This window comes from Felis catus, chromosome C1, assembly GCF_018350175.1.
Source record: "Felis catus isolate Fca126 chromosome C1, F.catus_Fca126_mat1.0, whole genome shotgun sequence".
NCBI lineage: Eukaryota > Metazoa > Chordata > Mammalia > Carnivora > Felidae > Felis > Felis catus.
In genome coordinates, this window is record NC_058375.1 from 26,969,799 (window position 1) to 26,996,392 (window position 26,594).

The window sequence follows — 26,594 nt, forward strand, 5'->3', positions numbered from 1 at the left end:
TTCAGATTCTGTGTCTCCTTTTCTCTCTCACCACTTCTACTCTGTCTCTCTCTCTCAAAAATAAAAATAAACATTAAAAAAAATTTAAAAAGACCGTGAAATTAAATTGGGGTAGTTCTCAATAGCAGTCATAAAAGATGACAGAAGCAAATAAATCTAGAATTGGACATAATAGATTTAGCCAAGGGATGGCATGATGCGTGATATAGCTTCTACACCTCATCTGTGTTAGATATCACTAATAAGTTATTGAACCTACATGTGATTCAATAGGTGTTTTCTACACAATGCCCCCAGCAGCCATTACCAGGTAATTGGAGCTGCCAATGAGGCCCTACCTAAGGTATTCTAATCATTTAACATTGTGAGAACACTGAGGACCATAAATGTAAGGGGACTGGCCAAAGGTCATTCAGTGGCTGACAGAGAACACCTATTCTGTATAATGTAAAATCTGTTTTCTTTTGAGATTTGAATCAGTTAACAATGCCCCAGAAACCAGCAAGGGCACATGAAAATCTATATAGGGTGGATCATTTCTATCTAGGAAGACAGTTTCCTATGGCATTAAGAAATCCAAGGGGGCAGCAAGGGACAGAGAGCAGAATATTGATGTTCCTCCTCCTACCCCAGGGAGAAGGCAGAGGTTAATGAGGAGGAAAATGAAGATCCTTCCATAAGCCTCATAATTGTGTAATTCTTGAAAGTATCCCACCAGGTAGTAGGGAAAGAAGGATGATGTTCCTCTACAAGCAGCATCCCACAAGAGGGGACACTCAACTCTATTTGTTCTATTTGTTCAGGTTCTCACAACCAGAGTTTAAGAGTTCTTCAGAAACTAACCAGCCAACTAACTAACTAACCAACCAACTAAAGTAGTCCTCCTCCACTTTTTGTCCCAACTCCCTGTCTTACTTTCTTCTGAACATCCTCAGATTTTACCTAATAGATATAAATGTCTGATTGTCATTAAAACATATTTGTTTTTTTTTTTTTTTATTTTTTTTTAATTTTTTTTTTTTCAACGTTTATTTATTTTTGGGACAGAGAGAGAGCATGAACGGGCGAGGGGCAGAGAGAGAGGGAGACACAGAATCAGAAACAGGCTCCAGGCTCCGAGCCATCAGCCCAGAGCCCGACGCGGGGCTCGAACTCACGGACCGCGAGATCGTGACCTGGCTGAAGTCGGACGCTTAACCGACTGCGCCACCCAGGCGCCCCAGATTGTCATTAAAACATATTTGAATCTAAGGGATAGAATTCCTCTAGGTAATAACTTCTTTGGGGAAGAAACTCCAAGTCTTTTATAGCTGCTCTCTGCACATATTCCTAAGATGGCGTCCACATGTATGAAGTGTTAATGTGTTGAGGAAGCCTGAAACCTTGGATCTATTTGGTGTCCTTGTGCTATACTTTGACTTGTCTAGATGTTCAGCAACCCATTGGTCAGTGAGTGTTGTATCTTGTAGCCTGGCCTCTCTAAGCTTGCTAATTGTCTGGAGGAACCACAACTCTTTCTGAAGTCTGGTTGTTACTACTTTTTGTTCTAGGTCCAGTGAGCTCTACAGAGCTACTTCCCCCTAGAGTTGTCAGTTAGTCTCTTGGCTATCTTCCCTATGTCTCCACAGGATATGTGGGAACTTCTAGATACATTCTATACCTCAGTGGGGATAAGGGCCACTCACTTGTAGAACTTCTTCCAAGATTCTGTGTCTAATTTTGTATATGGAAGAAGTTGTGTTCTAGTTCTTTAAAAATTTCCTCCCTGTCCTCATCACATAAGCTTTAATACCCACAAAATATGGATTCACCCCTAACTAAAAGGCACTCTGAGGAGCTAAATGCAGGCTTTCTTTCTCTTCCCAACTACACAAGGCCATTCCTTTTACTAAAGTAATGTAGCTGCTTGCCTGTGGGTGTGGATATAGTCTGCAAATCATCTTTACCTGGAATTCCAAACAGAAGCAAAGCAAAAATGCTTTCATTCGGAAAGGCTAGAGTAGAAAGACAGAGGTGTGTGTCTTTCAATCACTGCCTCTCTTTTCCTTCTTATTCCTTCTGCCATTTAACTAAGAGCCAGGCTTTTCTTTTACTTTCCTATGTCACATTTTCATGGCTTAGCTGTCCTAGATGAAAGGAGCATCTCCTCTGGAGTCTGGGGAGAAATGAGATTCTTACTATGTACCAAATTTTATAAGTTAAATGGAATTAAGGAAATTTAGCAAATTCTTTTTCTCTCCACTAAGCCTATTCTACTCTCTCCTGATTATGGAAATAAGTCTCAGAGCTCTACTTCAGGCCAGAGTCTAGGATAGAACATGATTTAAAGAAAAAAATTAAAATGAATCAGCTTGATATTTGTTAAAGTATTATACTATTATATTTTACTTTTTTTTTGAGAAGTCAGAAGATTGGATTTGTACATGACATAATCCCATTTTAAATGTTGGCAAATAATTAAAAAATTTAAAAATGTAGAATGTATAAAATAATATACTCTTCTAGTGCTAGGAACCAAAGGGTTCTAAGAGATTTAAAGATATTAACTAATTCTCCCAACAATGCATTTTACAGAGGAGGATACTGAGGCATAGAGCAAGTTACTTGACCAAGATCACATAGCTATATGTGATGCAAACCAAATACATGTCTATGGGGAAGATTTGTCTGCAAGGCAACCAATATGCAACCTCTAGTTCATGATATATTGGAATAAGCTAGAAAGAAAAAACCTTTGGATTCTGGCTTGGCTTCTCTGCTGAATGACCATGTAGTGGTCACTTAACCTCTGTAAATCCCTCTGTAAAATAAGCATAATATGATTAACTTTGCAGTGCTCACTAAGTGTTGGTTTTCTCTTTTCTCCTCCTATATGGATGCTAGCACTGAACATTCATGATACGCTTGTATATTATCTGCAATGCACAAATCTTGTCTATTCAAGACCCAATATATTCCCAATACTTCCAGAAATAATCTGATATGATAGACAGTGCTAGACTTGAGGTCAATATGCTTGTTCCAGTCCTGATGCTGTTATGAATCGTTTGTGTGATCTCACACAAGTTTCTGAACCTCAGTGACTCCATCTTTAAAATGTGGTGTTGGACTGAATCAAATGGCCTTCAGATGTGTCTTGAGAAATGCCACATTTCTCTAATGGTGGGAAGTGTCATGAAAGAAGAAGAGAGAGGGCAAGGGGAAGGATGGATGAGCGGATGGGTTCCCCATCTCCACTTCAAATTTAACAACTCCATTTTAAGCTCAGATTTTATTAGAAGGGAATATTCTACTGCCAATAAAACAGGTGGAAACCACTAGACCTTTCATGTACCCATATTCTCTAAAACAATCTCTTTTTTTTGGTTGCTCTTTTGGTTTCCTTTTTGTTCTAAACATGGAACTAAAAGATCTGACATGTTTTAAAAATTCCATCTGAAATATACATTCTTTTGTCCTTTCCTCTTTCCTACGCAGAAGTGAAGAGGCCTAAGCAAGGACAAACATGGATACTTCCAGTGATTCCACAGTTTTCAGCAAAATGTGACAGATTAAGAAACTTCTCAGTTTCAAAACAGCTACCAAGTGACATGCAAAAGTCACAAATGGTCTCTTTTTATCCTGTGACTTTAGGAATTGCTCATTTGCATTTCAATGTTTCTTGCTGGGTGGGAATGACCTTCAGGAGGCAACTTCTTTGTATTTACCTGATTGTCTCTCAGCTATCATGAACTCCATTAGAGCAATTTTTCTCCACCTGAGGCTAGGGAACTGTATGAAGGGGACTAAATCAAGCCTCCATTCTCTTCAGTCTTCCTCAGTTTCTGTTTTAGGGCAAGATAGACCCAAATCTACTTCCCAGTTTTCTGCTTGGAAATAAGATGAGCATCCTTTAAGTCAGATCCTCAAAGCTCCTTCAATGGAGGTGAATGAGGACATACAATACCTGCAAATCATCACCCATCTTCAGAGAAGAATTACAGTATTCTTGAAACATCATGGAACTTTCATTTCCGATCTTCTAGATGAAAGCTGATTTATCTTTTGCTTTGAAAACTGTTTGGTGCATTGAAAAGCCTGGGAGGCTGTCACTCAAATCTTGATTCTAATTTCACACCAGCATTTAGGTGCCTTGGGGCAAATTACTTTCTGGACTAGGCTGCTATTTTACTATTGGGAGTATTGGAGTAGATGCTTTCTGAGATCCTTCTCCATTTAGATATTCTAAGGACAAATTACTATAGAGGAAATTATCTCCAGTTGTTGGTTCGGTCTTCAAAATCACTATAGGATCTAATTTTGAGGTTAGGCTGTCAGAGTTGGCCCTTAATAGTCTATGCTCTGGGCTTCAGATCTGGCTGTCTAAAGGAAGGAAAGCTGGGTCTCTTTGGGATGACTGGCTTGTTTCCTCATTGGTTGGGATTCTTCATGTTCAGAGGTCCACTGGGAACTTCAGTTCACCATCATTTCCCCTATACAATGGTATCTCCGCAGTCAGGTGTAAGATGGTGATCTAGACCCCTCACTGACATTTCACCCAATTCTCCAGACAGTCCTTTCATTAATTTCTTTCATTCCTCCTTCATCACTGCATCATGGTCCCTTTAAGGCAGCGGCCATAGTTGAGTGGTGGGAGCAGCTGCTGGCAGCAAAGAGACTTGCAGGATTTGGCCTACCCTTGGCCACTCACAGCGCACGCTCAGGACCGGGGGCTTGGTGGGAAAGGAAGGAGGGGCTTAAGGTGCGCCTGCGCAACTGGGGCGCGCGCAAGGGGCTGGTTTGGTGATCCCTTTAAGAAACCGCAGGCGGAGGAATTTCTCTGAGAGAAAATAATCCTACTCACGGGGCCCCTTGGAGGCCATTAACCCCCCGAGTCCCGGCCCCCCCTTTTCCCGGGCAGGCCCTACCGCCCACGCGCGCACCCGTGGGATCTCAGGATCTCAGACCCGGCGCGCGGCATCCGCCCCCTCCCCACTCTCAGCGCCGGGCCCGGTTGGGTCCGGGGAAGCTGCCGCGAGGCGGCCGTGCCTGCAGTGTGGGCGGGGGCCGGGGGCCCGAGAGGTTCCGCCGCCACCGCGCCGGGAGCCGCAGCGGTTCCGAGCGGGGCCCAACATGGCGGAGAGAGAGGTGGAGTCCGGCCCCCGAAAGAGGGTAGGTGAGGTGAGGCAGAACTCGGGCGGCGGGCGGCGGGCGGCGGGGGGCGGGGCGGGAGCCGCGTCCCGGGGCCGGGAATGGGCCAAGCGCAGGCTCGTGGAGGGGTCGCGGAGGCCCCGTTGGAGAGAGGCTGCGGGCAGGACTGAGGCAACCTTGGGTCTGGAGCGTGCTGGAGAGTGGTCCTTCGGCAGGTGGGACAAAGATTTGCTGCTGGTTAGGAGGGGGAGGGGCGGGGGGTTGTTTGCTTTTTTTTATTTTTCCTGCATTGGGGGTGGCTTATCTGGGCCAGGGGAGGGTAGGTGTCAGATTGTTAAGTGCATCTTTAGTAAATCAGAGTCTGGAAGTTTAACTGGGGAGAGGTCAGGTGGGGGTGGTGGTGGCGGGAATAAGTCGTAGACGGGTCTCAAGAGGAATAACCTGGAGGGTTCTTCAGTAACACCGTCGCGAATTCATGCTCCTGCCTCCTTTCCCCTCCCCCCCCCCCCATAACCGTTATCAAGACTAAGGTGGAGGTGGTGCTCTTACCTGTGAAGAAGTGGGGTCGTTGGCATGTCCTGATTTAGGAGAAAGATTTTGGCAACTCTAAATGTCATGTTCTAGTCTAGCCTCTTTACCAACAATTAGGAACGTGGAAGAGTATGACAAGTTTTGTCATAACAGGAATGCACCCAACCAACCTGCAGAGGTGAAGCCAGTTCTGCATAGGAGTTGTTGAGTGCTTTTAAAGTTTGTCTTGAAACTTTTATTTAATTCTCAATGTTTTTTTTTCAGACGGAGAACGATACTGTACTATCGATTGAGCAATATTTTTCAGATTTTTTTTTTTTTTTTTTACTTCCTACCCCCCCCCCCCCCCCCCCCCTTAGCATGTTGAGCAGTAAGTTTCTTATCAGGAATCTTGCTTTTGGGAATGATCACAAAATGATCAAATTAGTGTTAAGTCAATTACGTAAAAAATTACTAGATTTTTACTGATAGTGCTTTTTTTGATTTAGCAGAGTTAGCAATCTCTTGATATTAGGGATAGTCATTTGAGTGCTTACTATGTGTCTGGCATTGTGCTTTTTAGGAAGAATTTACCTTTCCGTTTGCTATGTAAAACCCATTTTCAGGTGAGGAAATGTAGGCTTATAGAGAAATATAGAGAGGTTAAGTAATTAAGATCAGATAGCTATTTAAGAGGTTGAGTTTGGATTTGAATTCAGGTTTGTCCCAACTACAGTACTTGTGTAGATTGCCAATCTATGTTTCTTTCCTTAAAAGCTTAAATTATAAATAGCCAAAGAAGTGTCGGATAGTTTTTTTCCAACAATTTATTAGGAAATATTTTCAACTACACAGCAAAATTGAAAAATTTTACAGGTGGCGTCATATACCCACTACTTAGATTGTTCTATTGACATTTTACTGGTTTTATTACATATTTATTAATCTATTTAGTCCTTTATCCTTATATCAGTTATTTTAATGCATTTCATTGTCGTATTTGGAGTAATTACAATTTAATGTTGACAGTCTTAGGTTTATAAAAGTTTAGCTCTTCATGCAATAATTAGTCATAGCTAGAGAACAAGTTAAGCTGTATAATGATAGTGTACCAAGTAGTACATTTAATGTAAATATTGGGTATAGAATGCATGTCTTGAAATCTTAAATTACTCTTCCAGTTGTGAGTCAATTTTAAAGTCGATCCTCATATTTGAGTGAAGGCAGATGGCATGTGATCCACCATTAAAATATATAGGGTAAATTACTTTAGTTGTGTAATGTTCTTTCAAGGAGATTGCTGAATCCAGTTGCTATTATTGCTGTTGTCATTCACCTTATAAGATGGAACGTTCTAGAAAAACATCTGCGTGCTTTGGTAACAATTTCAACTGGATTTTAAATACTTCTTGCTCTTCTAATATGCTTAAACGGTGCTGCACTGGTGGTAATCTAAATTATTGTTTTTTAATATGTAATATATGTAGCGCTTCCACAGGTTTTACCATTATTTTACCAATTTCATTGTGGAGGAAGGTTACATTCATTATTTTTTAGATTCCATAATCCATTTTAAAGTTGTTATTTAATTTTTTTTTTTTTTTTTAAGTAATCTCTACACCCAATGTGGGGCTCAAAATCATGGCCCTTGAGATCAAGAGTCACATGCTCTACCGACTGAGCCGGCCAGGTGCCCATCCATTTTGTTTTGATATCAAAACAAAATGTTCAGTAGGGTTATCCCGAACTGTACACATGGTGTATGCACTTTTTTTTTTTCACTCACTTTTTGGTGTATGCTAAACTCCATATGGATTCCATATGTATATTCTAAACAGGTTAGTGAGGACTATGTGCAAAAGTACAAGATCTTTTTAAATAATTTGGTTGTTTGCTTTGAGGTAGCTAAAAAAAATTGCACAGGCCTAAGTAATAAATTTAGGTTATTTCATCTCAAATTGCATTGATATGACATGGTATTATATTTATGATACTGCTTTGACTTTTATAATCCTAAGTCACAAGTTGTTGAGCACCTATGTTAGTTGATGTACCTTATGCTACGCATTATGCTATGGTATTTATGATCAGCTAGAATAATACATTCTGGCTCTCCTGCTAAATTGCCAACTCCTTTAGAGGAGGGACCATTGTACAGCATTTTGCATCTCCAACACCTAGGACTTCCACATAATAGAACTCAAAAGACTTGGTTTTTGGTAAGAAAGTTCAGTTATAGTAGAGTATGTATGGCGTGGGTACCAAGTTATCTGTTTTGTAATTTTGGAAGCTTTTGTAAATGTTTCATACCATCTTTATACTCTGTAATTCTCTCCTATGGATCCAGATTTAGGGATCTTCTGATCCGGGATTTTGGTTAGATGGAAGAGTGTAAACAACCTTAAGTTTTGTGTAGGCCTGCCTGGTGTCTTTTATGCTTGTGGGCAATTAGAACAATAGGTATTCATTAGATAAGGTTGATTCGATTGTATTCTGACTATATTGGAATGCCAGTCTCTCAATTTGTGAACTTGGGGAAGCTGAGTATGTGGGTGTGTCAGCACTATATCCATCTATCATCTGTGCTAAGAACAAGTTCACATGATGGCCAGTATTATATACACATACACTCTTTCTCATTTTAAAGTTAGGATATTTTTGAGATAATGTTTATGAATTTTTTTTAAGATTGCAAAATTTTTATTTTCTTAAATAAGTTTTAAAATTCATTAGGTAGGTTTGTTGTAAATAGTGGAATTATTTTATATGTGGCTATTATAGTAAACCTATGAAGCAGGCAATCTAAATCTGGTGGCCATATTTTTTTTTGTGAAATCCCTGTATATATTTTTTTTATGTTTATCTTTGAAGGAGAGACGGAGTGTGAGTGGGGGAGGGGTAGAGAGAGAGGGAGACAGAATCAGAAGCAGGCTCCAGTCTCTGAGCTGTCAGCACAGAGCCCGTCGCAGGGGTTGCGGGGCTTGAACTCACAAGCCGCGAGATCATGACCTGAGCTGAAGTCGGATGTTCAACTGACTGAGCCACCCAGGTGCCCCCCTATATCTTTTCAGAGTTTACATACAGAATGATGATTTTTGTAAATGTATATGTTATTAAGTGGTCTAGTAATTTGTATCCGTTCTTAAACTTCTCTGTATATTAAATTTGGGACATATGTGTTTGGTATACTTAAAGATAAACATATGTAGAAGTAGTATGCTTCAATTTTTGTAAAAACTGACCATTTTCCCCTCCCTACATACATGTATGTATGTATGAGCTTGGAGAAAGTTGTGGAGGATACATTTCAGGCTACATGTTACCGTTGATTATCTTCAAGGGTTTGAGATAAGGGAAAGGGAGAATAGGGGAAGATTTTTGCAAAATGGAAAATACTCATGGTATAAAATTAAGTGAAAATGTAGACTGTAAAATGTTATCCATATTATTATTGTAAATATGTAAACACTGAACATGCGTATAGACAAGGAATAGAAAATAATATGAACAAATGAAAACATTGATTTTATCACGTGATGGGATTATGGAGTTTTGTTTTGGATTTCTGTTATTTTAATATTTTATTAAATATTTGCAATAATTGCAAAAGGTTGATCCTTCTTAGTTCCTTGATGAACTTTTTATCTTTTGTCTTTTTGCTAAATGTTTTACTTAAAAGCACAAAAGCATGATGTCACAGGAGAGCCTGGTGGCTCAGTCAGTTAAGCGTCTGACTTTGGTTCAAGTCATGAACTCCCAGTTTGTGGGTTTGAGCCCCATGTCGGGCTCTTTGCTCTCAGCACGGCGCATGCTTTGGATTCTGTTTCCCTCCATCTCTGCCCCTTTTCCCGCTTGCACTTGCTTGCTTGCTCTCTTTGTCAAAGATAAATAAACATTAAAAGAAAAAAATCACAGCGGTACGTATTATTAAAAATATTTGCAGTTCACGTGTCTAGAATGTAAAGCATCTGCTTGAAGAATGCATTCGTTCTGTATAGAGAGCATTTGAAGAGCCCAATCTAGTGAATTGTTTTCACAGTGCCCATCTTATAACTAGCAGAGGTTTCTATAAATAATACTTGATATTTATAGACATTTAAGTTCTAGTCATTCTGATTATTTTATATGTAATATATCCTCCAGTCCTTATCAATTCCAATTCCATAAACAGTGGTCACTGTTACTGTCCCATTTTATAAATGAAGAAACTGGGGCAAAGAGTTGTTTTTTGTTTTCTGGGGTTTTTGCTCAGGGTCCTAATATAATAAGTTAAACCAGTATCAAGTACTACGTGAAAAATTATACTGTTTGATAAAGTTTAGGTTAGAATTTATTATAACAACATGTAAGAGTTAATATGTCTGCTAATTAAATGTAATATATGTAACATAGAATACATGTATATAATAATATGTGTAAAATGGTCTAGGTCCCGAATTCATTATGTGGAATTTTTGATGATTAAAATCAATTGAATTATATTTAAATTGATGTATAAACTACTTCTCAGGAAGCATCGAAATACATTCCAGTTTGAGGTAACCTTAAAACATATCTTCACAGCTCACAAGTTTATTTTTAATAAAGTAGACACTAAATATTTTAAAACTATGATATATTTTAAAGTTTGTGCTTCCTTTGAATATGGACTTATTTTCTTATTTGCTAAAGACAGTATAAGGAGATAAATGTAAAATTGCAATTTCTATGGTATTTAGTGGATATTTTTGAATTCTACATTAGATCAACCACTCTTTAAAGAAGAATAACATTTCCGTTAAATATTCTGATTATTTTACTGTGCATTAACTATGTAATTATTTTAGTAAAGGAAAGAGAAAGGAGAGCATTATAGTATTAGGTTGAACTATATGAAATTGCTAATATTTGACCATTTGACTTACAAAAACACATTTTCTTTTTTTTTTTTTCAAACAACGAATAATCACTTTATTAAAAAGGTTGATTTAAGCATCTACAATGGTGACTTCAACATCACCGCCTGGCTTAATACTGATGGAAGTAATCTTAATCTGCTTTAATAATCTCAGAAGCACTGTGTGCTAATCAGTGAGTCGCTTGTGGATCCTCATCTGAAAACAGACACAAGTCTTTTTTTTTTTTTTTTTTTTTAATGTTTGTTTATTTTTGAGAGAGACAGAGACAGAATGTGAGTGGGTTAGGGGCAGAGAAAGAGGGAGACACAGAAGCAGAAGCAGGCTCCAGGCTCTGAGCTGTCAGCACAGAGCCCGATGACGGGCTCGAACTCACGAACTGTGAGATCATGACCTGAGCGGAAGTTGGATGCTCAACTGACTGAGCCACCCAGGCGCCCCCAGACACAAGTCTTAGAACCTTTACTACAAAGAGTTTTTCTTGTGATTCTCAGGGTCTTGGTAGGCATCCGAACTTGTCCTTTCACTTTTAGATTCTTTTCCTTTGCACCTCTAATCAAGTCAGCACATACCTTCTCCAAAGATTTTACATTGCAGCTGGTTAGAGTGATTCTGATTCAGTGAATTGCCACTTCTGGTTCCACGTGTCTTCCCGGTGTCTTGAAAAGCCATGGCTGTGGCGTGGCTTCCTGACTGACTTGTTCTTGGGCAGAAGTGAGCAGTGGTGAGTCAGGAACAGGAGCTGGGTGCCTGGAGCTCCGTTGTAGCTGTGACCATGTCTTTCTCAAAGAGCCAAAAATGCATTTTCGTATGCCTCAATCTAATAGAGCATGGGCTTCTCAAAGTCAGGTTATGGTACAATCTCTGGTGTTGAGCAATATTGGGATAATAACACCCACACACATTTATACTTAGGGAATATGCATAGTGGTATTTTAATTTCATTCTTATTATTTTTCTGGCCTCCTGGAAGCTTATCTACCTTCCTTGACCAAAGATAGTACCTGAGCAACCCTTTTCTATCGAACATGGACTACCCAATACTCTTGGAGGCCAAGGATCATATGTGTTTATCTTTCTTTACATCTCCCAACGTGTTGGTTTAAGATGTTTTAAGTTACATATATATACACACACACATATACATATATACGCATATATGCATACACACATATATGTATATATACACACATATATATATATGCTGTCACATGCATACTGCACATTTACAGGCAAAAAAACCAAAACAAAACAAAAAACCAAACAAAAAACAAAAACAAAACCCTTTTATTGTTTCATAATTTGATATTAATATAGAATATAAAATATAGATTGGTACGATGAAACCCCATATTCCTATTACTCAGCTTTGACAACTGAACAGTTATCAACATTTTGCTATACAGTTATCAACATTTTGCTATTCCTGTGTCATCCAACCTTTTTTTCAAATTTTTTTTTTTTAATTTTTTTTTAACGTTTTTATTTATTTTTTAGACAGAGAGAGAGCATGAACAGGGGAGGGGCAGAGAGAGAGGGAGACACAGAATCTGAAACAGGCTCCAGGCTCTGAGCGGTCAGCACAGAGCCCGACGCGGGGCTCGAACTTCACGGACCGTGAGATCATGACCTGAGCCGAAGTCGGATGCTTAACCGACCAAGCCACCCAGGCGCCCCTTTAATGTGTATTTTTGAGAGAGAGAAAGCATAAATGGGGGAAGAGCAGAGAGAGGGGGACAGAGGGTCTCATGAACCGTGAGATCATGACCTGAGCTGAAGTTGGTTGCTAAACTGACTGAGCCACCCATGTGCCCCTGCCTCTTTTTTTATTGAGATAATTTAATTTTTATTAAATTTTTAAAAATTATTTATTTTTAATATTTTAACTTTTCAAGTTTATTCATTTTGAGAGAGAGCAGGGTAGGGGCAGAGAGAGAATCCCAAGCAGGCTCTACACTGTCAGTGCAGAGCCCTGTGTTGGGCTTAAACCCATGAACTGTGAGATCATGACCTGAGCTGAAATCAAGAGTCAGATGCTTAAGTGACTGAGCCACCCAGGTGCCCTAGTTGAAATATTTTTAAAGAAATCTCGAGAATCACATCATTTAATCTATACATACTTACATATGTATATTTAATAAGTAAGAATTTAAAAAAAATGAAACAATTCCAATACTACCATACCTAGTAAAGAGTTCCTTAATCCAGTCTGTTCAGATTTCTTTGATTCTCTAAATGTTTTCTTATAGTTGGTTTGTTTTTAAATCACTATCCATATAAGATTTACCATTTGATTTGGTTTATCTGCCTCTTAAATTTCTCTTAACTTCAACCATCTTCCTCCCTACTGTATACACCCTGAACTTTTCCCCATGCTATTTCTTTGTTGTAAAAACTAGGTCATTTGTTCAGGAGAATTTCCCACATTCTGGATTTGGCTGCTTGAATTCTTGTGGTGTCTTAACATGTTCAATTACCCTTCATATTTCCCACAAATTAGTAGTTACATATGGAGCAGTAGTTCTCAACTTTGGCTGAAACTTGAGAATTACCTGGAGAGCTTTTAAATATCCTGATTCTCAGGTTACATCTCAGATGAATTAAATCAGAATTCATGGGTGGATTCTAGGCATCAATATTTTTAAAAATTTTCCCAAGTGATTCAGTCTGTAGCCAGAATTGAGAACTTGAATTGGTAGAGCTTTATTAGATTTAGATTCAGTTTTTTTGGAAAGAAAAATTCATAGAGTAATTATATAATTTATTTCCAATAAGTTTTAGAAATAAAGGGTGTGCTGTTTTATAATTATAGTGGGACAATAGCCATAAACAGGGAGTATCCTGGACAAATTAGGATATATAATCACCCTGTTAGATGGTTACATCATTCTAGGAGGCATCTAAATGGTTGTCACACTTTAGTGATACTAATATTGATCCGTTTACATTCTTTCTGTCAGTGGAGCCCAAACATTACAACTTCTTAACCTTTCACCTAATGAATTTATCAGCCATAGATGATTGTTGTCTAGATCCATAATTTCCTTTGAGAAATGATTTTTGTTTTAAATCATTTCTTCTGTATTTATTCACTGGAATTTTTCCATAAAGAATTCCTTCATTGGTTGAATTCCTTCAACCAACAATTTGATTATTATTCACCAAATAACCATTATTTGGTTACCTTATAATATTTATACAGGCAAAGCACAGAGTAAATGCTTATTTTTTTTTCCCCTTTATTTGCCAACTTTCAGAAGAATGAATTGATGTCCCTACAAATCCTAAAGGTGAGACTTGGGAGGTGATATCATTATGAACACATGGATTTTTAATATATTTGATATATTTAAATTTACTGTGGTCAGTATTCTTTTTGATGTTTAAATTTGGTATATATTTTATTAATGGCTATTTGTAATAGTATCCTAAGGCTGCCGTAACAAATTATTACCAACTTGGTGGCTTAAAATGGCAGAAATTTTATTCTCTCTCAGTTCTGGAGGCTAGATGTCTGAAGTCAGAGTGTCAGCAAGGCCATGTTCTCTTTGAAGACTCTAGGGAAGAATCCTTTCTCACTTCCAGCTTTTGGAAGAATTCTGGAAGCTTCTGGTGGATTGATTTGTGTTCCTTGATTTGTGGCAGTATAACTCCAGTCCACCTCCCTCTTCACCTGTCATTCTCTCTGTGTGTTCTGTCTTTTCTAAGGATACTCTTTATTGGATTTAGGGTCCATCCTAACCCAGGATGATCTCATTTCAAGATCTTTACCTTAATTACATATGCAAAAACCTGTTCTGCTCACTATCTGAGGTTCTGGGTGCACATATATTTTAGGGGTCACAATTCAAGTCACTACAGTCCCCCCCCTTGTCCTTCGAGACCATCCCATATGCAACTTAACCATCCAATATGCAAAATACATTCATCCCTATCTCAACATTCCCCAAAGTTTCAACCCATTACAACATGAATTCTTAAGACTTAATAAATCTCTTCTAAATATCGTTAGCTCACCCCAGCCAAATCTCAGCATCTAAATCATCTGCATGAGGTATGAGTGTGATTCCATCTGGGGTAAAATTCCTCTTTATCTGTGGCCCTGCGAAACCAGAAAACAAATGTTTTGCTTCTAACATACAATTGTGAGACAGACATAGGGTAGATATTCCCATTCCAAAAGGAAGGAAATGGAAGGAATAAAGGGATCACTTGCCCCAGTCAAGTTCAAAACCCAGCAGGACCAGTTTTATTAGATTTCAAGGCCTGAGAATAATTCTCTGTGGCTTGATCCCTGCCCTCTGGGTTTATGGAGACACTGTAGACTCTTGCTTTGAGCCTACTTCTCTGGTTTCCACTTCTGTGTACCTTTCTTTTTCTTGAAGGATAGCACAAGTTCACACATGGGTAGCTTTACTAGCTTTTTCTTGACCATAGAATTCCAGAAGTCAGCTTTTTAAAATTTTTGTCTAGTTTCTGTTCTTTGAAGTATAGGCTGGCAGTGTTTTTGTTGGTATAATATGTTCACAAGCCTTGTGAGTCTTCTCTGTGTGTAAAGGGGATCCACACAATTAGACAAGAAGGTTCTTCATAAATCTTTGATAGCCCCATTTGTATTCCTGACTTAAATTGAGGTGATAGATTGGACCCATGAGTCATATATCTGATGTCGTCAGCTAGTAGTTGTCCAGCCATACCCTTGGCCCTTTCTTGAGAGAGCACATTTTTATAATAGTGAATTCCCTAATTTTAGCATCCTCTGCCATCTGGATGGGCTGAGAATCTCCCAGACCATCAAGAGTTACTTCCTTTTTGCTTAACATTTCCTCAGTTTATCTCTTTTCCCTCATTTTTTACTCTTAGCAGCAAGAAGAAACCAGGTTGCGCTTTCAATGCTTTGCTTAGAAATCTCCTTAGTAAATAAATAAGTTCATCACTTCCAAGTTGTGCCTTCTATCCAATAGTAGAACACAATTCAGTCAAGTTTTCTCCTATTTTATAACAAAGATCACTTTCTAGTTCCCAATAACATATTCTTCATTTCCTTTTGAGATCTCACCAGAAGCACCTTTAACATTCATATTTTCCCCAACATTTTGTTTATGGTATACCTATTCTTTAAGATGTTATAAGCTTTTTCTTCTCTGTTCCTCACTTTCTTCTGAACTTTCACCAGAACTGCCTTTATTTTATTTTTTTATTTTTATTTTTTATAATTTATTGTTTAATTTACATCCAAGTTAGTTACCATATGGTGCAACAATGATTTCAGGAGTAGGTGCCTTTTTGCCCCTTACTCATTTAGACCATCCCCCCTCCCACAACCACTCCAGCAACCCTCTGTCCTCTGTATTTAAGAGTCTTTTATGTTTTGTCCCCCTCTGTGTTTTTATATTATTTTGCTTCCCTCCCCTTATGTTCATCTGTTTTGTCTCTTAAATTACTCATATGAGTGAAGTCATATGGTATTTGTCTTTCTCTAATTTCTCTTACCATAATACCCTACAGTTCCATCCATGTAGTTGCAAATGGCAAGATTTCATTCTTTTTGATTGCTGAGTAATACTCCATTGTGTGTATATATGTTCTCCACATCTTTATCCATTCATCAGTTGATGGACATTTGGGCTCTTTTCATACTTTGGCTGTTGTTGATAGTGCTCCTATAAACATTGGAGTGCATGTGCCCCTTTGAGTCAGCACACCTGTATCCCTTGAATACATCTGGTAGTGCAATTGCTGGGTCATAGAGTAGTTCTATTTTTAATTTTTTGAGGAACCTCCATACTGTTTTCTAGAGTGACTGCACCAATTGCATTCCCACCAGCAGTGCAAAAGAGATAGTCTTTGTCTGCATCCTCACCAGCACCTGTTGTTGCCTGAGTTGTTAATGTTAGCCATTCTGAAAGGTATGAGGTGGTGTCTCATTGTGGTTTTGATAGAACTGCCTTTTGTATCCATGTTTGTACCAACCATCTCTTGAAGGTAATCTAGATTTTTTTTTCTATCCTGCTTCTTAAAATTCATCCAGCATCTGTCCGTTATCCAATTCCAAAACTGCACGTATTTAGATATTTATTACAGCAACATACCACTTCGCTATACTAAAATATATATAAGTTTCCTAGGTTTGCCGTAAGAAATCACCACAAACTTGGTGGCTTAAAGCAACAAATTTATTCTCTTATAGTTCTGGAGGCTAGAAGTCCAAAATCAAGGGGTCAGCAGGGCCATCCTCTCTCTGAAGGCTCTAGAGAAGAACCTTCTCTTTGTCTCTTCCTGCTTCTGATGGCCTTAGGTATTCCTTAATTTGTGGCAGCATTAACTCCTCTCTTTACCTCTGCCTTCACATGGCCTTCTTTCTGTGTTTCTGTCTCTTTTAAGGACAGTCTTCATTGGATTTACAGCCCAGCCTAATTCAGGGTCATTTCATTTCAAGATCCTTATACTAATTACATCTGCAAAGGTTATTCCAGAAAGCTCACATTCTGAATATCTGGGAGGACATATCTTTGGGGGCCACAGTTCAGCCTGCAGCAAGGTCTTTAAGGTTTGCATCTCAATGCTTTTAAAAAAATTATTATATTAAAAGTTACCTTAAATTTTTATTAGAAGTGTATATTTGAATGACATTAAGTACATTTTAATAGTGTTGTGCAACTATTACCATTGTCTTTTTCATGCCAGACAGAAGACTGTACACATTAAGGAATAACTCCCCATTGCAGTTCCTTCCAGTCTTTGTTATGCTTTAATTTACTTTATGTCTCAATGAATTTGCCTATCCTGAATATTTCATGTAAGCGGAATCATACAGTATTTGACCTTTGATGTCTGGCTTATTTCATTCAGCATAATATATCAGAGCTTCATTGTATTTTATGGCTGAATAATAATCTTATTTGTATGTATATAACACATTTGTCCATTCATCTGTTGATGTACACAAATTTTTGTCTTTTGGCTGTTGTGAAAAATGCTGTTATAAATAGGGCTGTACAATATCTGTTTGAGTCTGTGTTTTCACTTCTTTTGGGTATATGCCTAGAAATGGATTTGTTGGGACAAATAGAAATTTTATGTTTTATCTTTTTTGAGGAATCACCAAACTTTTCCACAGAGGTGCACTAGCAATGCAAGAGGATTCTGATTTCTCCTGTCCTCTCCAACATTTGTTCTGTTCTCCTCCTCCTCCTTTTTCTTCTTCTTCTTCTTTTTTTTTTTTTTTTTTTTTTTTTTTGATAAAGCTGTCCTAGTGGATGTGAAGCAGTATCTTGTGGTTTGGATTTGAATTCTTTTTTTTTATAAATTAATTTTTAATGTTTATTTGTTTTTGAGAGAGAGAGAGAGAGAGACAGAGTGTGAGCTGGGGAAGGGGCAGAGAGAGGGAGACACAGAATCTGAAGCAGGCTCCAGGCTCTGAGCTGTCTGCACAGAGCCCAACGCAGGGCTCGAACCCACGAACCATGAGATCATGACCTGAGCCGAAGTCGGACACTTAATCGACTGAGCCACCCAGGCGCCCCTTGAATTCTTTTGAGAGGGCGAGAGCGCGCGTGAGAGCGGGGGAGGGGTAGAGGAAGAGGGAGAGAGAGAATCTTAAGCAGGCTTGATGCCCAGTACAGAGCCTGACATGACTTGGGGCTCCATCTCTCCTGAGCTGAAATCAAGAGTCAGATGCTTAACCGACTGAGCAACCCAGGTGCCCCTTGATTGATATTTTTTTTAATGACTAATGACGTTGAGTATCTGTTCTTGTGTTTTTTGGCCATTTGTCGATCTTCCTTGGAGAAATGTGTGTTTAAATCCTTAGCCCATTTTTAATTGGGTAGTTTGTCTTTTTGTTGTTGAGTTGTAGGAGTTCTACATACTGGATGTTAAACTGATCAGATACGTGATTTGGAAATATTTTCTCTCATTCTGGGGGTTTTCTTCTCATTCTTGATAGTGTCCCTTGATCCACAAAAGTTGTCAGTTTTGATGAGGTCTAATTTATGTTTTCCTTTTGTAGCTTGTGCTTTTGTTGTCATATTTAAGAAATCATTGCCAAATCTAAGATCATATAGTTTTTCCCATATGTTTTCTTCTAAGAGTTTTGTAGTTTATCTCTTTTTTTAAATAAAGTCCGTTGTTTTTTTAATGGGAGAGAGGGAGAGAGGGAGAGAGAGAATCCAAGCAGGCTCCTTGCTCCACGCAACGACTGATAGAGGGCCTTTATCTCATAACAGCGAGGATAGGACCTGAGCCAAAATCAAGAGTCGGATGCTTAGTCGACTAAGCCACCCAGGCACTCCTAGTTTACCTCTTTAAATTCGGTCTTTTTTTTTTTTTTTTTTAAATTTTTTTTTCAACGTTTATTTATTTTTGGGACAGAGAGAAACAGAGCATGAACGGGGGAAGGGCAGAGAGAGAGGGAGACACAGAATCGGAAACAGGCTCCAGGCTCTGAGCCATCAGCCCAGAGCCTGATGCGGGGCTCGAACTCCAGGACCGCGAGATCGTGACCTGGCTGAAGTCGGACGCTTAACCGACTGCGCCACCCAGGCGCCCCTAAATTCGGTCTTTAATTAATTTTAAGTTAGTTTTTGTTTGTGGCATAAGGTATGTGTACAATTTTGTTCTTTTGCATGTGGATATCTAGTTTTTCCAGCACCATATTTGAAGTCTGTTCTTTTCCCATTGAATGATCTTGGCACCCTTGTCCAAAATCATTTGGCCTTTGTATTAATCAGTTTGGGCTGCTGTAACAAAATACCATAGTTTGGATGATTTACACCACAGAAATTTATTTCTCACAGTTCTGGAGGCTGGGAAGTCTAAGATCAAAGAGCTGGCAAGGTAGATTTCATTCTGAGGCCTCTTCACTTGGCTTGTTGGCAGCTGCCATCTTTGCTTTGTGTCCTCATGATCTCTTTGTGTGTTCTGAGACAGAGTGAGCAAGCTCCCTGGTCTCTTTTTAGAAGGGCACTAATGTCATCATGAGAGCCCTACCCTCATGACCTCCTCTAATCCTAGTTACCTACCAAGGGTCCCATCTTTAAATATCATAACATTGGTGTTTCAGTCTTCAAAATATATATTTTGGGGACACACCTACTCAGTATATAAACATATATGTAAGGGCTTATTTCTGGATTCTCAATTTTGTTCCATTGGTCTATGTATCGCCTTGTGATGGTACTACACTTTTGATTACTGTAGCTTTGTAGAAGTTTGAAGTTGGAAAGTGTGAGTCCTCTAACTTTGTTTTTACTTTACTTTTTTTTTTTTTTAACGTTTTTTATTTATTTTTGAGACAGGGAGAGACAGAGCATGAACAGGGGAGGGTCAGAGAGAGGGAGACACAGAATCTGAAACAGGCTCCAGACTCTGAGCTGTCAGCACAGAGCCCGACGCAGGGCTCAAACTCATGGACTGCGAGATCATGACCTGAGCCGAAGTCAGCCGCTCAACTGACTGAGCCACCCAGGCACCCCTGTTTTTACTTTTCAAGATTGTTTTGGGGCACCTGTGTGGCTCAGTTGGTTAAGTGTCCAATTCTTGATTTTGGCTCAGATAATGATCTTGCGGTTTATGAGTTCAGGCCCCATGTTGGGTTCTGTGCTGACAGCTTGGAGTCTGCTTGGGATTCTCTCCCTCTCTCTCTGCTGCCCACCCTCCCCCTCCTGCCCAGGTAAACAAACAAACAAACAAACAAAAGATTGTTTTTGGCTATTTGGCATCCCTTAAAATTCCATATGAAATTTAGGAGTCTTTTCCTATTTAATTTTTTTTTTTAATGTTTATTTTTGAGAGAGAGAAACAGAGTACAAGCATGGGAGGGGCAGAGAGAGAGGGAGACACAGAATCCAAAGCAGGCTCCAGGCTCTGAGCTGTCAACACAGAACCCGACACGGTGCTCAAACCCGCCAACTATGAGATTGTGACCTGAGCCGAAGTTGGATGCTCATCTGACTGAGCCACCCAGGCACCCCTCTTTCTTAAATTTTTTTAAATGTTTATTTATTTTTGAGAGAGAGACCAAGTGTGAGTGGGGGAGGGGGGAGAGAAGAGAGAAAGAGAGAGAGAGAGAGAGAGAGAGAGAGAGAGAGAGAGAGAGAGAGACTCAGAATCCAAAGCAGACTCTAGGCTCTGACTGTCAGCACAGAGCCCAACGCGGGGCTTGAACTCAGACTGTGAGATCATGACCTGAGCTGAAGTCGGATGCTTAACTGATTGAGCCACCCAGGTGCTCCGAATTTTTTACCATTTCTACAAAAAATGCCACTGGGATTTGGGTAGGGATTGAATTGAATTTGTAAATCTCTAGGGTAGTATTGTCATCCTACTATTAAGTCTTCCAATCAGTGAATGCAATGTTTTTCCTTTTATCTTTGTCCTTTAAAAACTTTTTTTTATTAAGTAAACTCTAGCCCCAATGTGGGGCTCTAACTCAACAGCTCCAAGATCAAGAGTTGTATGTTCTATTGACTGAGCCAACCAGGTGCCCCCATCCTTTAAAATTTCTTTCAACAGTGTTTTGTGCAAGTCTCCTCAGTGTACAAGTCTTGTACTTCCTTGGTTAAATTTTTTTCTAAGTCTCAGTGTAATACACCATATTAATAGAATGAAAGAAAAAACTTACATATCATCTCAGTTGGTGGAGAAAAAAAATTTGGAAAACTCCATCATACTTTCATTATAAAAACACTTAATAAATTAGGAATAGAAGGGAACTTCCTCAATATAATAAAAGCTATATATGAAAAACCATAGCTAACAACATATTTGATGGTGAAAGACTGTAAGGCTTTCTCCTAAGATCAGGAATAAGATAAGGATGCCCTCTTTGGTACTTCTAATCATTGTATTTGACGTTCTAGCCAGAGCAGTCAGACAAGAAAGAAAAGGTGTCCAAATTGGAAAGAAAGGTAAAACTATCTCTTATTTACAGATGATACGGTTGTTCATATAGGAAACCCTTACAAATCCACCAAAAAAATCCCAAACCCTGTGAGAGGTAATAACAAGTTCAGCAGAGTTCAGAATAAAAAAATCACCCAAAAATCAGTTGTGTTTCTTCACACTGTCAGTGAATAATCCTGAAAGGAAATCAAGGATATTATTTCACTTATATTAACATTGAAAAGAATAAAAATAAAATACTTAGACATGTGTCTTTTTTTTTTTTAATGTATTTATTTTGAGAGAGAGAGTGTGAGTGGGCAGGGGCAGAGAGAGAGGGAGACAGAGAAACCCAAGCAGGCTCCACAGTGACAGCGTGGAGCCCAACGTGGGGCTTGAACTCATGGACTGTGAGAATCATGATCTGAGCTGAACGGCCGACGCTTAACCTACTGAGCCACCCAGGTGCCCCTTATCTGCATCCTTATAACTTAACATCAGTAGTTCTTGAAAGTTTCTTCCCTTTTTGGCCAAAAAGATCTACCTAGGCTCATGCTATACATTACTATCTCATATTTGGAATTAACTCCCAGGAAGCCCTGGTACCTTTTCAGTAGGAAATGGTAATTTCAGACTATAGTCTGAACTAAGATAAGCTTTTTGAAGTTAGAGTCTTTTTGAGACTCTATTGCTTGTGTTTTTCACATTTACTCCTCAACCCACATCTGGCTTTTCCATCTGTTTCTCCACTGAAATTCTCTTTAAGATCACTGAAATAACCTAAGAATTACCATGTCTAATGGATCCCTCTCAGAGCTTTTCTTACTTGATCTCTTACACATCTTACTCTGTTGTCCATTTCCTCCTTGAAACTTTTCCCTTACTTATAAGGTGGCATTCTCATGGTTGTTTTCTTGAATTGTTTCTTTTCAGTCATCTTTGACTCTTTCTGCATGCCCAATAAATGTTTCCTTGGTCTCTGTTTTTCTTGGGTAATCACCTACAGTAGTTTTAACCACTACCCATTAAATACATACGTGATTTTCCCTTGTACTTCTTTGCTTCTTTTGCATGTGTGTGTCTAAAACTCAAAATCTGTGTTTTCAGATGTATGCTTTGACTTGTGCTAACAAATACTGCTAATTTAGTGTGCCTACAATGGACTCTTTATTCCCCTTGTAAGTACTTGCTCTCACAAATAGTGCCCCATCCCTTCCCTGCCTGTTGTTCTTTCTGTATTCTCTTAGTTAACCCTCTTCTAGTCACCCTGGTTAGAAACTGCTCATTTTTTTCCTCTTTACCTTATCAATCCAATTTTAACTGGTGAGTCTTATTGAGGTAACTTCACACATGATTTGTAAAACTTTATTTCTATTGCCAGCAGCCTGGTTATGGTATTCATTTTGCTTGCTTTGTCTTCTTACTTTCCTTGCCTTTAAACACTCTTCTTTTCCCTCCCTTTTCTAGTGTTCCTTTCCCCCATTCATTTTATTCAATGGAGACTGATTTATCTTCAGAAATGAAAATCTCTTCATCTATATGGTAACAATTTGGCTCCCTTAATAATATTTCAATTCCCCAAGGTAGGTACTGTTCACATTCTCTTCCTGTGGCGAGAGGCAGGTTGCCTCACAGCTCTGACTCTCTCTCCTAGAAATGTACTTTTCCTTCATGGGAAAGTTTTTTTTCTGATTTTCTCTGCTACTGTCCTGCTAGTCTTGGTAGGGGTCCTGCTTGGCCCTATAAGCCTGATGTAGAGATAGAATCTTCGCTTAATTCCACCCAGCACAGCTGAGATCAGGTTGTGACTTTTAAAGACTTTTTTTTAGGCAATCTCTACACCCAGCATGGGGCTCAGATCTATAACCCTGAGTTTAAGAGTTACATACTCTACTGAATCAGCCAGCCAGGTGCCCCTCAGGTTATGACTTTTAAAGAAGACTATCAAAAGTTGAGTATAGTAGGAGGGAATTATAAACCAATACAGTATTCTCTCCATCTTCCCCCTGTCCCCCCCCCCCCCAAAAAAAAAATCTGTGGTTTTTTTCCTGTGGTTTCAGTTACCCACAGTCAACCACGGTCCTTCCGGAAGTAGATGATCCTCCTGTTGCATTGTCGGAAGGTCAGTGGTATAACGCTAAGTTACAGTGCCTAGATTCACCTTTCATCTCATCACATAGGCATTTTATCATCTCATGTCAACACAAGAAGGGTGAATACAGTACTGTGAGATATTTTGAGAGACCACATTAACTTTTATTGCAGTATAGTGCTATAATCGTTTTATTGTTGTTAGTCTCTTACTCTAATTTATAAGCTCAGCATTACCATATGTGTGTATGGTTGGCCCTTGAACAACATGGGGGTTAAGGGCACTGTCCCCCAACCCCCTGGTCATATCTGCCTATAACTTTTTTTTAAAAAAAAATTTTTTTTTTCAACGTTTATTTTTTTGGGGACAGAGAGAGACAGAGCATGAACGAGGGCGGGGCAGAGAGAGAGGGAGACACAGAATCGGAAACAGGCTCCAGGCTCCGAGCCATCAGCCCAGAGCCTGACGCGGGGCTCGAACTCCCGGACCGCGAGATCATGACCTGGCTGAAGTCGGATGCTTAACCGACTGCGCCACCCAGGCGCCCCTGCCTATAACTTTTAAAAAATTTTAGAGACGCCTGGGTGATTCAGTCGGTTAAGCTTCCAATTTAGGCTCAGGTCATGATCTCGTGGTTTGTGAGTTTGAGCCCTGCGTCGTGCTCTATGCTGACAGCCCAGAGCCTGGAGCCTGCTTCGGATTCTGTGTCTCCCTCGCTGTCTGCCCCTCCCCTGCTCACACTCCGGTCTCTCTCAAAAATAAGTAAACATTAAAAATTTTTTTAAATTTTATCTAGTATTAAATAATATCTTTACCCAAAATGGGGCTCAAACTCCCAGCCCCAAGATCAAGAATCATGTGCTTTGCTGAATGAACCAGTCAAGCACCTCTGCCTATAACTTTTGACTCCCCCAGAACTTAATTAACTTAATACCCAATTTTAACTGGGAGCCTTATTGATAACATAAACAGTTGATTAATATATTTTTTATGTTATATGTATTATGTACTATACACTTAACAATAAAGTAAGCTAGAGAAAAGAAAAAAATTTTTTTTTAATGTTTACTTATTCTTTTTTTTTTTTTTTAATTTTTTTTTCAACGTTTATTTAATTTTGGGACAGAGAGAGACAGAGCATGAATGGGGGAGGGGCAGAGAGAGAGGGAGACACAGAATCGGAAACAGGCTCCAGGCTCTGAGCCATCAGCCCAGAGCCTGACACGGGCTTGAACTCCCGGACTGTGAGATCGTGACCTGGCTGAAGTCGGATGCTTAACCGACTGCGCCACCCAGGCGCCCCAATGTTTACTTATTCTTGAGACAGAGACAGAGCGTGAACAGGGGAGGGGCAGAGAGAGAGGGAGACACAGAATCTGAAACAGGCTCCAGGCTCTGAGCTGTCAGCACAGAGCCCGACGTGGGGTTGGAACCCACGAACTGTGAGATGATGACCTGAGCCGAAGTCGGACGCTCAACCGACTGAGCCACCCAGGTGCCCCAAGAAAAGAAAATGTTTTTAAAAATATCATAAGGTAGAGGGGGTGCCTGGGTGGCTCAGTTGGTTAAATGTTCAATTCTTGATCTCAACTCAGGTCTTGATCTCAGGGTTGTGAGTTCAAGCTCTGTGTTGGATTCCATGCTGGGCTTGGGCTCCATGCTGGGCATGGAACCTACTTAAAGAAAAAGAAAACAAAATCATATGGTAGAGAAAATACATCCACAGTATTGTACCATATTTATTGATAAAAGTGGATAAGTGGATCTGTGCAGTTCAAACCTATGTTGTTCAAAGGTCAGCTGCACTACTTGTAATAATTTACTATTTCCAAAATTTTAAAACAGCATATACAAAAGGAAAATAAAAGGGGTACCTGGCTGGCTCAGTTGGAAGAGCATGCTACTCTTGATCTCAGGGTTGTGAATTTGAGCCTCACGTGGGAAATAGAGATTACTTAAATAAATAAAAACTTTAAACAAAAAAAAAAAAAAGGGAAAAAAACCCCCTTCATTTCCAAGAAGGATTAATAGAAGGAGAAAGCTTATTATGTTGGTTACAATTTTTTTGGTGTATTTGTCCAGATTTAGCTGTTTCCACAAAGAATTTGGGGTAGTTTTACAAAAAGATATACAAAAGAAGATTAAAAGAATTAAGGACCATGGTAAAGGAAAATATAGATATGATAATTCTAATGTTGTGATTGATCAGAGTTAGTTAAATATGTCCCATATCACCTAGAGCAAATATTACTGTACTGTGAAGAAACAGCATTTTCTAGCACTGATTCTAAAAGTAGTTACAGATGTGAATCTTTAGTAGGAGACACTGAGTAATGAACAATGTCTTCAGTAACATTTTCTTTCTAACAGAAGAAAGTAGTCTCAATTTCTCATGTCTAGGTTTTTGTGTAAACGTGTCTTTATATCCTTTGGGTAAATAATTAGGAGTGGGATTGCTGGGTGATATAAGTTTTCTCATATTGTATTTTGAGTTATTTATGTATTTTGGATACAAATCCTTAGATATGTGTTTTGCAAATATTTTCTCCTGGACTATAACTCATCTTCATTTTCTTTTTTTTTTTTTTTTTTTTTAATTTTTTTTTCAACGTTTATTTATTTTTGGGACAGAGAGAGACAGAGCATGAACGGGGGAGGGGCAGAGAGAGAGGGAGACACAGAATCGGAAACAGGCTCCAGGCTCTGAGCCATCAGCCCAGAGCCTGACGCGGGGCTCGAACTCACGGACCGCGAGATCGTGACCTGGCTGAAGTCGGACGCTTAACCGACTGCGCCACCCAGGCACCCCTCATCTTCATTTTCTTAACATTGTTTTCTTCAGACAGCAGAAATTGAGATTGAGGCTGATGAATATACCCATATACAGAGACACAAACTTAATTTTGTAGAAATCAGATAGATAACAGCAGAGTACCCAGGAGAAAACATATCATGGTGTATTTGTTTTTAATTAGCAATATGCTTCAGAATCCCCTGGGGGAATTCCATCCCTGCTCCTGTGTAATACACAAATGTGTAGTCCTTATCTATCCCAGACCTTCTGAAATAGATTAGGTGGAGGA

At 39.2% G+C, this 26,594-nt stretch overlaps 1 protein-coding gene, 1 long non-coding RNA gene and 1 pseudogene across 7 annotated transcripts in view; 1 reads left to right on the forward strand and 2 right to left on the reverse strand.

Moving 5' to 3' along the window:
* Positions 1 to 5,775, reverse strand: part of LOC123379560 — a 37,479-nt gene extending 31,704 nt beyond the window's left edge. For both annotated transcript variants that reach the window (XR_006584156.1, XR_006584155.1), the window contains exon 1: positions 5,680 to 5,775. This is a non-coding gene — a long non-coding RNA (uncharacterized LOC123379560). The remainder of the gene's footprint in view (positions 1 to 5,679) is intronic.
* The window catches only part of ZMYM4 (zinc finger MYM-type containing 4), a 147,534-nt gene continuing 125,710 nt past the window's right edge, over positions 4,771 to 26,594 (forward strand). For 3 of the 5 annotated variants that reach the window (XM_019836636.3, XM_023258461.2, XM_011284739.4), the window contains exon 1: positions 4,772 to 5,151. Coding sequence is in view for 3 of the 5 variants with exons in the window: in XM_023258461.2 (XP_023114229.2) it covers positions 5,113 to 5,151 (39 nt within the window). In the remaining 2 variants the exon portion in view is untranslated. Of the gene's footprint in view, positions 5,152 to 26,594 lie in introns of all 5 variants that reach the window. The other 2 variants (XM_045035528.1, XM_023258462.2) reach the window with 2 other exon arrangements.
* Positions 10,608 to 11,207, reverse strand: LOC101085735 (annotated as a pseudogene).